Source organism: Cebus imitator, unplaced genomic scaffold (assembly GCF_001604975.1).
Source record: "Cebus imitator isolate Cc_AM_T3 unplaced genomic scaffold, Cebus_imitator-1.0 Scaffold65, whole genome shotgun sequence".
Lineage (NCBI taxonomy): Eukaryota > Metazoa > Chordata > Mammalia > Primates > Cebidae > Cebus > Cebus imitator.
In genome coordinates, this window is record NW_016107380.1 from 4,318,580 (window position 1) to 4,332,224 (window position 13,645).

The window sequence follows — 13,645 nt, forward strand, 5'->3', positions numbered from 1 at the left end:
GGCAGAAGGGCACTCCGGAGGGCGGGGGCGCTGGGCGAGTCCCCTTTTCCCGTAGAGGGCCAGACAGATCGCTAGGTGAGCAGAGTGGGAGAGCTGGGGGTGGGGAGATCCGGCCAGAGGGGGGCGGTGAGCTCTCCTCGTTCCTCTCGGGGCAGGCGCTACCTTCGAGCGGGGCGGCCGGGGAGGATTTCCCCCCTGCCCCGGGGGTGACTGAGCCGACCTCACGTTTCTGGGCCGGGAAGAAACCAGAGCTGGGGGGCGACGGGGCGGCCCCGGGCCCCGCAGGCTCGGCGCACGTGCAGCGGGCAGCGGGGACGCGGCTCCCGGACCCGGTCCAGGCGTCCGTGGTGTTCCGGAATCCGCGTCTTGGCGCCGCCCGCCCTGGAGGTTCTCGCTCCGCCCTTCCAGAAATGCTATATTAGCTGTGGCCAAAGCCCTAGGAAACACAGCTCATTGTTGGCAGCTGCCGGGCGCTCCTACCGAGCTGTGAGGGCAGCGGAGGGGAAATAAAAGGGAACGGCTCCGAATCTGCCCCAGCGGCCGCTGCGAGACCTCGGCGCCGACATCGCGACAGCGAAGCGCGCTGCACGCCAGGAAGGCCCCCTCTATGTGCTGCTGAGCCGGTCCTGGACCCGACGATCCCGCCCTCTGTCTTCGGAGCAGAAATCGCAAAAACGGAAGGTAAGCGCGACGGGCGAAGCTGGCTGGGGCTCCTGCCAGCCCAGTCCTCCGAGGGCAGGGTTTGCCCGGAGGAAGAGCGTGAGGCGAAGCTGGGGAATAACAACAGGATGTGCAACAACAGGATGAGGAGGGCTGATTCAATGCCTGAAGTTCGCGGCAGGGCTACGGGGCACTTCCTTTATTAGGCCACTTCGGGGAGCAGAGGGGGGTGTGGGCTTGGGTCCCCCCGCCCGATCGCAGGGGAAGGGGCTGTTTGTGCAGTGCCCGGCTGTGTTTCGAGTGGCAGGTCCTCCGTGGTGGCGAGCCCGGGTGCACAGTCTGCTAGTGGGATCTTGGGGGTGGTGGTTCGCAGCCGACGTGCGCCCGGGAATCTTAGGGAGCAGAGGCGGGCAACAGTGGGGTGCGCTGTGGTGGGCGACACGTGTGGCGCGGGTCTCATCGTCTGCCCTTTTCACTTCTAGGACTGGAAATGGCAGACCATATGATGGCCATGAACCACGGGCGCTTCCCCGACGGCACCAATGGGCTGCACCACCACCCTGCCCACCGCATGGGCATGGGGCAGTTCCCAAGCCCCCATCACCACCAGCAGCAGCAGCCCCAGCACGCCTTCAACGCCCTGATGGGCGAGCACATACACTACGGTGCGGGCAACATGAATGCCACGAGCGGCATCAGGCACGCCATGGGGCCGGGGACTGTGAATGGAGGGCACCCCCCGAGCGCACTGGCCCCCGCGGCCAGGTTTAACAACTCCCAGTTCATGGCCCCCCCGGTGGCCAGCCAGGGAGGCTCCCTGCCGGCCAGCATGCAGCTGCAGAAGCTCAACAACCAGTATTTCAACCATCACCCCTACCCCCACAACCACTACATGCCGGATTTGCACCCTGCTGCAGGCCACCAGATGAACGGGACAAACCAGCACTTCCGAGATTGCAACCCCAAGCACAGCGGCGGCAGCAGCACCCCCGGCGGCTCCGGCGGCAGCGGCACCCCCGGCGGCTCGGGCGGCGGCGCGGGCGGCGGCGCGGGCAGCAGCAACAGCGGCGGCGGCAGCGGCAGCAGCAACATGCCCGCCTCCGTGGCCCACGTCCCTGCTGCAATGCTGCCGCCCAATGTCATAGACACTGATTTCATCGACGAGGAAGTTCTTATGTCCTTGGTGATAGAAATGGGTTTGGACCGCATCAAGGAGCTGCCCGAACTCTGGCTGGGGCAAAACGAGTTTGATTTTATGACGGACTTCGTGTGCAAACAGCAGCCCAGCAGAGTGAGCTGTTGACTCGATCGAAACCCCGGCGAAAGAAATCAAACCCCCAACTTCTTCGGTGTGAATTAAAAGAAACATTCCCTTAGACACAGTATCTCACTTTTCAGATCTTGAAAGGTTTGAGAACTTGGAAACAAAGTAAACTATAAACTTGTACAAATTGGTTTAAAAAAAAAATTGCTGCCACTTTTTTTTTCCTGTTTTTGTTTCGTTTTTGCAGCCTTGACATTCACCTCCCTTATGTAGTTGAAATATCTAGCTAACTTGGTCTTTTTCGTTGTTTGTTTTTACTCCTTTCCCTCACTTTCTTCAGTGCTCAACTGTTAGATATTAATCTTGGCAAACTGCTTAATCTTGTGGATTTTGTAGATGGTTTCAAATGACTGAACTGCATTCAGATTTACGAGTGAAAGGAAAAATTGCATTAGTTGGTTGCATGAACTTTGAAGGGCAGATATTACTGCACTAACTCTGCCATCTCGCTTCATTTTTTTAACTATGCATTTGAGTACAGACTAATTTTTAAAATATGCTAAACTGGAAGATTAAACAGATGTGGGCCAAACTGTTCTGGATCAGGAAAGTCATACTGTTCACTTTCAAGTTGGCTGTCTCTCCCTCCCCCCCGCATATGTACAGATGATAATAGGGTGTGGAATGTCGTCAGTGGCAAACATTTCACAGATTTTTATTTTGTTTCTGTCTTCAACATTTTTGACACTGTGCTAATAGTTATATTCAGTACATGAAAAGATACTACTGTGTTGAAAGCTTTTTAGGAAATTTTGACAGTATTTTTGTACAAAACATTTTTTTGAAAAAATACTTGTTAATTTATTCTATTTTAATTTGCCAATGTCAATAAAAAGTTAAGAAATAACTCGTTTTCTAGAAGTCATTTGGGGGTGGTGGTTCCCTTTGGTGGCTTTTTTTCCCCGTCTTTGAGTTGAACACTTTATTGATGAGAGTAAGCATTCCAAAGGATAAATTACAGGACACTAAAACAGGTCATGATGAGCTTAAGCGGAGAGCAGGATTTAACATAATTGGTATAATGCTTCATTGTTATCATTGTAACATGCCTCTTGGTGTGCTTTAATCAAAAGATGCAAAGTTGTCATAGTGCTTTTTTTTTTTTTCTTAATTGCCATCATATTCAAGTGTACTCCAGAGTTAGAAAGGTTTGCAATACTCAACATTATCTTTTACAATGAGCAGGAGGGAAAAATGAAGTGTTTCTGTTTATACCTGATTCAACTACTTAAATGGAGGTAGATTAGAATAATATACTGATTGATTGATGGGGGGTGGCATTAAATATAAATCTACCTTTATCTCCAGTGATGAGAGTTTTCTCAGCAAAAGTGCCAAGGATAGGTACACATTTTCTAGTATAATCTCTGAAACAGTATCTGACTGGTTTATAGTTTTAAGAGGAAGAAGGGGCAGAATTCTGCCTTGAGGCTTTCTATTTTGTCCTGTAATATTTAAAATTTACTCAGGTTGACTCAAAGGTCAAATTACAATCTTTACAAGATGTTCCCTCTTAAGCATGCCCTGTTTTCCTCAATTCTGAGCTTTTCCTGTTAGATGCACGGGATGCAAACACCTAAAAATATTTTAATTTTACCTAGAGAGATGACTTACCAAGACCATAGCTACAGCTGAGTGGGTGTCAAGTTTTGCCTTATATAATAAAATAAAATAAAATCTCAAATTATCCCAGGTGGAAGGAGAAGGAATTTTGTTTTCTCTCATGTTTTCATGGCTTATCTCATGTTTATACGAGCAACACACCTACCTTAAAGAAAAAAAAAAATGCAGACTTTTGGACGTAACTTAATAGGGGAAGTAAAAAATGCAGATTGAGAAAAATTTTATAAATAATGCTTTAAAAGAACATTTAGACTTAGATTCTCATCTTACATTCCATATTTTATAAGAAATCAGGAGAAGTGGGTATTTAGAAGTATTCCGAGAGAGTAAGTTGGGCATAAAGTCTGCTTTAAGTAGAATTCAGATCACCTACATTCTATAATTGTATTTCCAAGGCAGGCCATGTAAAATTAAAATGTACACACTCCACTGGGTTTTTTATACCTCTATAACTGACACTTTCTTATTTAAAATTATGTTCAAATAAATAATTTCTGAAAATATACTGAATCTTCCAAAACTCTTTTTACCCCGCTTTAAAAGCTGATCCAGATTTCCACATTAATAGTTAAAGCTGAAGTTTTCTTCAGCTAAGACATGTCAATACTAAATCTGCAATCAGCAATAAATCTTTCTGGCTAAGCATTTTCACAGTAAGTTTTTCTTTTTTATTTTTTCCAGAGGTTCCAGTGAAAAAATATGTTTGCATACGTATTAATCCAGCAATTCCAGTTCTTTTTCACTAGTGCCAGGGGAAAAGCAAAAGCGATTAAAGACATTGTTTTTTGCATAAAGAAGCAAAAGAATTGTCTTGCCACCACCCTTCACCATTTATTCTGCCAGGGCATAAGCCACAACACCTGCTCTGTCACTAAATTCCTCCTGCTGCTCAAACGCCGGAACCCGTATGTGGAGCTGCAGAGCCCAAGGAACTATTATTAGAGCTTGAGCCCATCCCTACCAGAACAGAGGACTCAAACAGAGGAGCTGGGCTAAAAAGCACAATTTGTCTTCAGTGCAAATACAAATGCTCCCCCACCCCCATTCACTTGAATGATCTCTGTTTCATTAAAAACTCTTTCTTGATCAACAACTGAGCAGATTCTATGTGATATCTGCAGGTCTCTTAAGCAGAGAAAAATAACTCCTTGTTTGAACAACCTGATTAATGAAACCTGTACAGTGACCTAGATCACCCGGCTACTGGCAGACATTTGCAAAACCTTTTGTGGTCTTGCTTCCTACTAAGTTGCTTATAGCATATGGGGAAATTTGACCTCTGTACCTTGGCTGTTTGTCAAAAAGTTCTAATATGATACAAGAGAGCTTCTGTTCTTTAAGCTTTGCCCAAAAATAGACACTCCATGCTTGATTTTTCAAGAAGAGATCAATGATAAGCCACAGCACAAGCTCATAGCTACATGTCAGAAAAACAAGTCCACGTTAATAAAAACGTGTACCTCTGTCTTGTGCCTGATAAAATCCTCGTGACTGTATCTTTGCAGGAGCTGATAAAGACGTTAGAGCTATGGATGGGTCTTTGAAGAACGGTTACCTAATCACCACTGTTTATGGGGGTGCTGGGCTAGAGCACTAGTAGCAGAAGGCTGACATCTATTGTGAACTTTATGGTCTCCATGACTTTTACTACTGTAAATGCCTGGGATGGCTATAAATTGATGTCAACATTAAAGGCCAGATCCTTTAGAGAAAAATATTAATTCACTAATCTATTATGGGTGGCCAGCTCTGAAATATAAACTTTACAGTCCCAGACCATTAGGTGTTTTCGCCCCCTTGTGGAATTTATTTGGAAGGTCAATGAAAAGCTGTTTCCTCAAGAGGTTTTTCTCTTTATTGTTTGTTTTGTTGCCATTTCTGAAGACTTTGTTTTCTCCTTTGAGCAAACAGCACAGATTCGAGCAACACATTTTTTTAACCAAAGAAGATTCCAAAATAAACATCCTTTATAAAATAAGAATATTTTATTTACCAAAAAGCTTAACCTATGATTAAGTGTGCATCATTGAGATTTGCCTCTTATTTGAAAATATGCATTACCTAAGGGATTTTCTTTTAAAAGTGTAATGAGCAGTGGTTTGGGCCAATGCTTTAGCCTGTAAACCATGGGGGGACGGCAAATCCTCGGCACCCCACAACAGGACTGTTGATTTGCAGGAAGGGTAGATAACAATGCATTTGACGGTATGAGGTTGGAAAGGTGGAGGGAAATATCCAGGAATGCAGAATGTAATTATCCACATTGGAATGTGACCAAGCCACCGAGCCCTAATCTTGTGAAAGGACTACAGGATCTTTAATGAGGATGAGTGTTGCTGTCTAATTGAGTCAGGAAAATTTACTTTAAAATAAACCGGGCAGATAACATTGTCTCCAAAAAATAAATAAATTTAGAATTCAAGGAATTTAGGACCCATGCCATTGGCAGTTTTTTTCTCTGCAATGGTATTGTTTTGCTAGCATGAAAGCGGCATTACACCTCTTCAGAAATGCATGCTTGAGAGCTGGTATTTATCATTTTGGTACTGTACTGCTATCATCCAAATCAGCGCTCCCAGGCAGGTTGAGGCTGAGCCTCCACAGGAGAACAATAGGTAGCACATCAAATGACTTAGCCAATGAACCCCTATTATCATGGGTTCTGTTTGTCTTTTCCCTCTAGAATAGAAGGAACAATGGCAATGTCAGAATTTTAATTGCAATGGACTGGCTTAAATTACTTGACCTATTTTTATGCAGCAAGGAGAAAAGTGATTCTTTTTTTTTTTTTTTTCCTGGTAGCCATACTTTTAATTTAAACTGGAAAAGGAAACATAAGAATATTTTCTATCAAATACTGCTGACAATTTTAGTTCGCCTTGTTGTAAGACCCACCTATATTTTTGAAAAATATTAAGACATCTGAAATAAAGAACTTCCCTTCTCAGGAAGAAATTAAACTCATAAGTAATGCTAAATCATGAAAAAATCTTCTAAGAGTGGCTAGCGTGAGTTTCTATCATATTTTGACATTTGTGAACACAATGAAAGAAAAGCGAAGAGAAATGAGAGTCTATTGCGTTGAGGAATTGAATCCAGGATCCTTGGGAAAGAGAAACTATCGGACCAACCCCTTCCATACCATCTATGAACAGATAATGGCTTTTTAGCAGCTGGATTCTTATCAGTTACTTCCTTTCCCTAGATGAGCACTAAATGAATCAGCCCCAGGAGGCAGTTGGTGGGGCTTTTTGAGAATTCAGCTTGGCTAAATCAGGACTTGCAGAGTGAGCAAAAAGCACATGAAAGAAAGATGGACGATGACTATTATTACTTGCTTTATATGTTATTAGTTTTCATTAGGCTGAACTAATCTGAAAGATTAGTGAGACAGGGGTGCAACCAGGGGTGAGGACCGTGGATCACGGAATTCTTGGAATTTTCCCATGGCATCACCATTGTGCTCAGCCCTGAAATCCTTCCCTTTCTTCCCTCTACAGTAGAGTGGTTGCTTGATTACATTTTGGGTTGCTGAACAAAGCTGACAGGGGAATCTGTCTCCTGAGGAGCCTGTAGCAAGGCAAGGTTAGTGTGGTGCACTTTGCAGCAGATATGCACATAGCCGAGTGGCTTTTGAAAAGTTAGTAATGCTAAGAATTCTGCCTGTCCGGTCTTGAAAGCAGAGTGGGGAGCAAAATGCAGGCTTGAGTGTGCAAGTCAAACTAGCATAAAATCAGGAAAAGTCAGCCAACTCCAGGTTGTCAATACCGTTTTTATGAACATATGCTACAGTGAAGGAAATGGGCTTGGAGGCTGTTGGAGTCGTTTCTCTTTGGGTTTCTCTATGGACCGGTATAAAATTTGGCCTTGTGATTTCCTTAGTCACTAGGCCATAGAATTTTGTTGTTGTTAGTGGTGGTGGTTTATTCTCGTAAACCCCTGGTTTGGGGCCTTGGTTTGGGTTCGGGTGGGTTTTTTCCTTCACGACAGTTATCTCATTAATGACAAACATACAGTACACTCAAACCGTGCGTACACATTCTTCTGACACCATTTTTTGGATCAGTGATTCTCAGCTGGGTAGAGGTACCTCTCAGAATGGGGAGAAGGGAGAGGAAAACTATTCCATACTGTATTTGGACAGATGTTTTAATACACATTCTTTTAGTAAAACAAAATGTAGAAAGACATTTCAAAATCATCTTGACTGATAGGGCAGAGATTTTTAAATGGTAAGAAACACGGTTTAGACCACATGGGATCAAACTGGAGAAATTTACCCTTCAGTGAACATCTCTTAACAAATCTCTTTGTTGACCCTATGTTTCTTGTGTCTGCCTTGGTTGAGCACTTACTATGTGACAGATATTGTGGTAGGCACTTTACATACATAATCTCATTTAATGCTCATAGTACGCTTGCAAAATTCATGACATTCCCCCAAATTTACGTAAGGAAACTGACATTTAGAGAGGAAGTCAACTGCTCAAGGACAACACAATGGCAGGCAGAGGAACAGTGTGGTTTCCACAGAGACCTAGCTTCTGAGTCAGTGCTCCTTTTTTTTTTTTTTTTTTTTTCAATGAGACGGAGTCTTGCTCTGTCACTCGGGCAGTGGCGCAATGTCAACTCTGCAACCTCTGCCTCCTGGATTCAAGCGATTCTTCTGCCTCAACCTCTTGAGTAGCTGGGATTACAGGCGTGTACCACCACACCCGGCTAATTTTTGTATTCTTAGTAGAATACAAGAATGTTGGCCATTCTTGTATTGTTGGCCAGGATGGTCTAGAGCTCCAGACCTTGTGATCCGCCCACTTCAGCCTCCCAAAGTGCTGGGATTACAGGCGTGAGCCACCATACCCCGCTGAGTCAGTGCTTTTTCTAAGATGCAATGCTGCTGTAATAAACCAAATGACATCTATTCTTAGATGCCACTGATTGTCAAATGATCAATTTAATAAGTGATTTAGAAAAAACCCATTACATGTACACAAGTTCTAAAATATATGAACACAACTATAACATGTATTTATCTGTACAATCACACACCGTCTTTTTTGGGATTCACAAGATTTGGGTCTATGCTTTTTCAAATTCAGTATAAATATTCTTCCAAATTAAGTTTGACCCCTGAAAGTTCATGGGTAACATCTTGGTGAGCTGCGTTCTCCTTCTTAATGTTTTGTCCTTGTTAGCACTTCAAGTCAAATGAAAGAGTATCAGTGATTTAACTTGCAATTTTAGGTTTTTTTCCTTAATTGAATTCCATATTGCTGAAAATAAACAGTTTCTTTCAGAAACTAAGCCAATGCCTTACCCTTGCCAATTCCATACTCTATTAAATGAGAATATTAGTTACTAAATTCTGGCACACAATTTTGACCGCTTTACAACTTGCCCCACTGCCTGCCAGCAATTATGTTTTAATATTGATTATAAGATTCAGGCTGATTTCATAATGTTACTATGGTTTTTTAAAAGTACATGTTAGGATAAAGGAAATACAGTATTTAGTTACTTGACACTTAACTGATCTTCCTCAATCTGTCCAAACTTTCTTGATGCAGATGTCAGCTCACTTTCTCTTACTTTGGTCTTCTATGGAAATGGAGAGCTCTTCTATTAATAGTTGTGCTGAAAAGAATAGTAGATCAGGAATAAAAAACATAGATCTAGTCTTAACTCTGCAACCAAATAGCTGTGTAATTTAATCGTTGTTGACTCAAGTTTCTCCATCAGTAAAATGAAGATGTTTAATTAATACATCTTGTATTCAAATTCTCATGAAGAAAACATAAGCCCGTTCCTATCATTTCTCCTCCTCTGAAAAGATGTACGATATTATAAGACCACCTCAAAACCTGTTCCGTCATTCTTACCATTATTTTTCCAAGCTCACCGTGAGCCTGCAGATGTGCCATACACTTGACCCAGTTGTGTCAATTTTCCGAAGGTTGGAATTGTGTCTGTAAATATTCCCTTTCATTGCCATCATGAGCACAAATTTTGGCTACTGAGATTTATCAGCCTGCAAGCAAATACCAGAAAAACTTGTCACTTTAGGAAATATTTCTAGAACACGACATTTCAAATTTGTTGATGCAGTTGTTTAAATTATGTGTGTGTGTGTGTGTGTGTGTGTGTTTGTGGTGTGTAAGTGTGTAACTTTATTTCAGGTTCTTTTCTATTTTCTTTTCTCTTCTTTCCTTCTTTCTTTTTTTCTACTTTTCCTCCCTTCCTCTCTCTCTTTCCCTTTCCTTCCTTCCTTCCTTCCTTCCTTCCTTCCTTCCTTCCTTCCTTCTTTCTTTCTTTTTCTTTCTCTTGATGAAGTTTTGCTCTTATTTCCCTTGCAATGGCGCAATCTCGGCTTACTGCAACCTCCCTCTCCAGAGTTGAAGCAATTCCCTGACTCAGCCTCTAGAGTAGCTGGGATTATAGGCACCAACACTTTGCAGGCTAATTTTGTATTTTTAGTAGAGATGGAGTTTCTTCATGTTGGTCAAGCTGGTCTCGAACTCCTGACCTCTAGTGATCCACCTGCCTTGGCCTCCCAAAGTGCTGGGATTACAGGTGTGAGCCACTGCGTCCGGTCCTGTTCTATTTTCTTAGAGATTAATTTCACTTTTCCAACCTCATAAATAACAAACTATAACTATTTGAACTCTCTTCCCTTCAAACATCTCTTCCTGGGTGACAATCATTACCATCATTATTAGCATGACTGTTAGTATTATTTACTTTCTCAGAGGCAATCCTATATACAATGCTAAATCAGAAGAAGCTAGCATGTGTTGAACACTATAATAAGCAGATACGCAAGAGTTTTCAAGCAGTTAAGCGGCAATTGTCCATATCCATTTATCTATTTCTCCTTCCCCAACTTTTCAACACCACTTTCCAACTGTTTGGGAAATCAGTTATCTAGCTAGATGACAAACTAATAGATGAGCTGAAAATTGTTAAACAAAAGGAACTGTGTATCATAATACATAACTATCCAGGAAATAATTATAGACTGACATGTACAAGTAATGTAGCTAAAGAACCATGATAAAATGTCTTTACAAAGATTTGTTCATCACATAGCCACTAGGTGGAGCTAAAGGTCTATAAATTCATATTTACGCTTTTCTCCTGAGCTGCTAGGCCCTCATTTCCTTAAAGAACTTGCCCCCATCCCCACTTAAGATTTCCTGTTTGTATTGACATAAATTTTTGTCTACTTTGTTCACTGTACCTATGTGACCTGTTTTAACCATTAAAATTAAAGATATGTCAAGGTCACTCAAATACTCTGCCCCGGCACCATTGCTCACTACAGTCTAATAAAAATAGGAAACTGTCGCCGGGCGCGGTGGCCCACGCCTGTAATCCCAGCACTTTGGGAGGCCAAGGCGGGCGGATCACAAGGTCAGGAGATCAAAACCATCCTGGCCAGCAAGGTGAAACCCCATCTCTACTAAAAATACAGAAAATTAGCCGGCTGTGGTGGTGGGCACCTGTAGACCCAACTACTCGGGAGGCTGAGGCAGGAGAATCACTTGAACCCGGGAGGCAGAGGTTGCAGTGAGCCGAGATTGCGCCACTGCACTCCAGCCTGGTGACAGAGCGAGACCCCATCTAAAAAAAAAAAAAAGAAAGGAAGAAATGGACAAAAGATGGCTTTGAGCAACCCTCCACTTTTCTCCCCCTTTTATCCCTTTCCCTTTCTGAAGTGCTTTCCTGCCTTTCATTTGCTCAGGTGTTAGTGGCTGAGTTCTGTGCCCTGCTGAGACGTTTATACCTAATAGAGAAATTCTAGAGAGAGAACGTTTAAAACTAAAGGAAGAAGTTTTGAATGGTAAGATTTTGCGCACCACTCCCAAAGATATTTGAAGGTCCCTAAGCCTTTCTCTACCTTTTTCTGACCCTGAAATCACTCCTTTTTCCTGTCTCTCCTACCTTTCAAGCCAGTGCTGTTCGAAGTCTTATACGAGGCCCTTTGCTCCTGCTTTAAATATTGGGTTTGCCAGATTTCTTAACTCACCTTACTAGTCAATTCCATCTGTTTCTAAAGGGCTCTGATACCACCTAGATTTTGAGCATTTCAAAACCCAAGAGATCTCCAGCCCAGATCTCTCCAAGCTCTGCTTACTACTGAACACATTCTCTCCAAGCTCTGCTTACTACTGAACACATGCACCTGTGTGCATGTACGCACGTGCACACACACACACACACACACACACACTCTGACATCTGATACACATTGAGGTAGAATATGTCCAAGACTGCATTCAATCTTCTCTCATTCACTTCCTGAGTTCTGATTCCCGGCTAGTGGAAGTGCTGTTCATCCAGACATCCAAATCAGGAATCTAGAACTCTCTTGCATTTCTTCCAAGTCCAGCTATCCCGACACAGCCATGCTGTGAGGAAGCCAGGCCACAGGGAAAGGCCATGCGTAGGTGCATCCACCACCAGCAGCAGCCAAGGTTCCCAGGTGACAGCCACTATCCACTGCCTCCAGGTGCTTTGAGTGCCAGCAGCTGTGGCATCCTCACTGTGGAGTCCCTCGGTGTCAGACACTATGGAGCAAGGAAAAACCAAGCTCTTGCACCAGCTCTGAATTCCTGATCCACGGAATCCATGAGCACAATAAAGTGGTAAATTTGGGGATATTTGGATAAATAGCAAGAGCACTTGAATAGCACTTATCACCATTTCACATAATACATATTTTAGTTACTCAAATTATTTCTTGATTACTGTCCCTTCTTTAAAATATAAGCTCCACAAGGACATGAATTTTTGTCTGCTTTGTTCACTGTATTGTATATTCTCAATAAATATTGTTGAATGAATGAATACATGAATTTCGCCTTTCTTGAATCATTCTTCTTTTCATCCCTCTCCTGTTTCTTTATTTCTTGTCTAGACTGCAATAACTTCCTATCTGGTCTTACTTCCTCTCAACTTACCTCCTACCATCCATGCTTCAAACTTTAGAAAGAGTTGTTCTGAAATATAGATTTGATACTATTGCTCAGGCCAACAGAAATGGTGAATCTGGGCAGCCATGTTTATACCGTAATGACCTGTCTCCCAGTGACACAGCAGATTGGACTATGGGCAAGCAACTGTCAGGAAAGGCTAGCACATTGGCTGGCCTGGAAAGTGCCAACAAAGGGACAGAGAAACTACAGTCATATCTTGGAGGTGTTTTTAGCGAAATTATCGAAAATTGAGCCTGTGATGTCCTTTGGGAGCCATGCACTCATACTGAAGAGCAGGGAGACTGGCTTGCAGAAGTCAGCAGGAGAGTGGAACACACGTTCTGAACAAAGCAATACTAAGAGGCCAGCTGGTGCTGCATCGAGATAGAGAGGGAAGACATACCTGTCCCGGGCAGCTTCCTGGTTTCCTGATTAGTACCCACCATACCCACAGTTCTCGTAAGATGTCTCTGTGCCTTTTGTAATTTGCCTAACTTGAGAGATTTTGAGGCCATCTATTACTCTTGCTCTCGCACATGCTGTTCCCTCTGCCTGAAAGACACTTCTTCATCTTCATTCCTTTGCTGAAATGTCCTTCAGTATTAATCTCACACATCTTCTCTGAGATGCTTCCTCATATGCCTCCCTACTTTGCAGCACCCCTATACCTTATAAATCCTTTGTATGGATTATGTACTATTATGTACACAGTATTACAATTATTTGGTAATAAGCCTCTCTCTTCTACTTTGCAATTATATCTATTAAGAAATTTTCAGGCTGGGCGTGGTGGTTCACGTCTGTAATCCCAGCACTTTGGGAGGCCGAGGCGGGCAGATCATGAGGTCAGGAGTTCGAGACCAGTCTGACCAACACGGTGGAACCCCGTCTCTACTAAAAATATAAAAATTAGCTGGGCATGGTGGCGTGCGCCTATAATCCCAGCTACTCAGGAGACTGAGGCAAGATAATCACTTGAACCCGGGAAGCCGAGTTTGCAGTGAGCCGATATTGGGCCACTGCACTCCAGCCTGGGTGACAGAGCAAGACTCTGTCAAAGAAA

The 13,645-nt window shown here is 43.3% G+C and overlaps 1 protein-coding gene across 1 annotated transcript; it reads left to right on the forward strand.

Annotated features, from left to right (window-relative positions):
• The first annotated feature begins 435 nt into the window (after window positions 1–435).
• CITED2 (Cbp/p300 interacting transactivator with Glu/Asp rich carboxy-terminal domain 2) lies at window positions 436–2,831 on the forward strand. Its single transcript, XM_017530412.2, has 2 exons — window positions 436–681; window positions 1,143–2,831. Exon 2 carries the CDS (start codon window positions 1,151–1,153, stop codon window positions 1,961–1,963), a length of 813 nt encoding a protein of 270 aa, XP_017385901.1. The 5' UTR covers window positions 436–681; window positions 1,143–1,150; the 3' UTR covers window positions 1,964–2,831.
• The last annotated feature ends 10,814 nt before the right edge of the window (window positions 2,832–13,645 follow it).

Bases quoted from the DNA above. Each gene is read 5' to 3' on its own strand.
- CITED2 (XM_017530412.2), top strand. From the start codon at position 1,151: ATGGCAGACCATATGATGGCCATGAACCACGGGCGCTTCCCCGACGGC.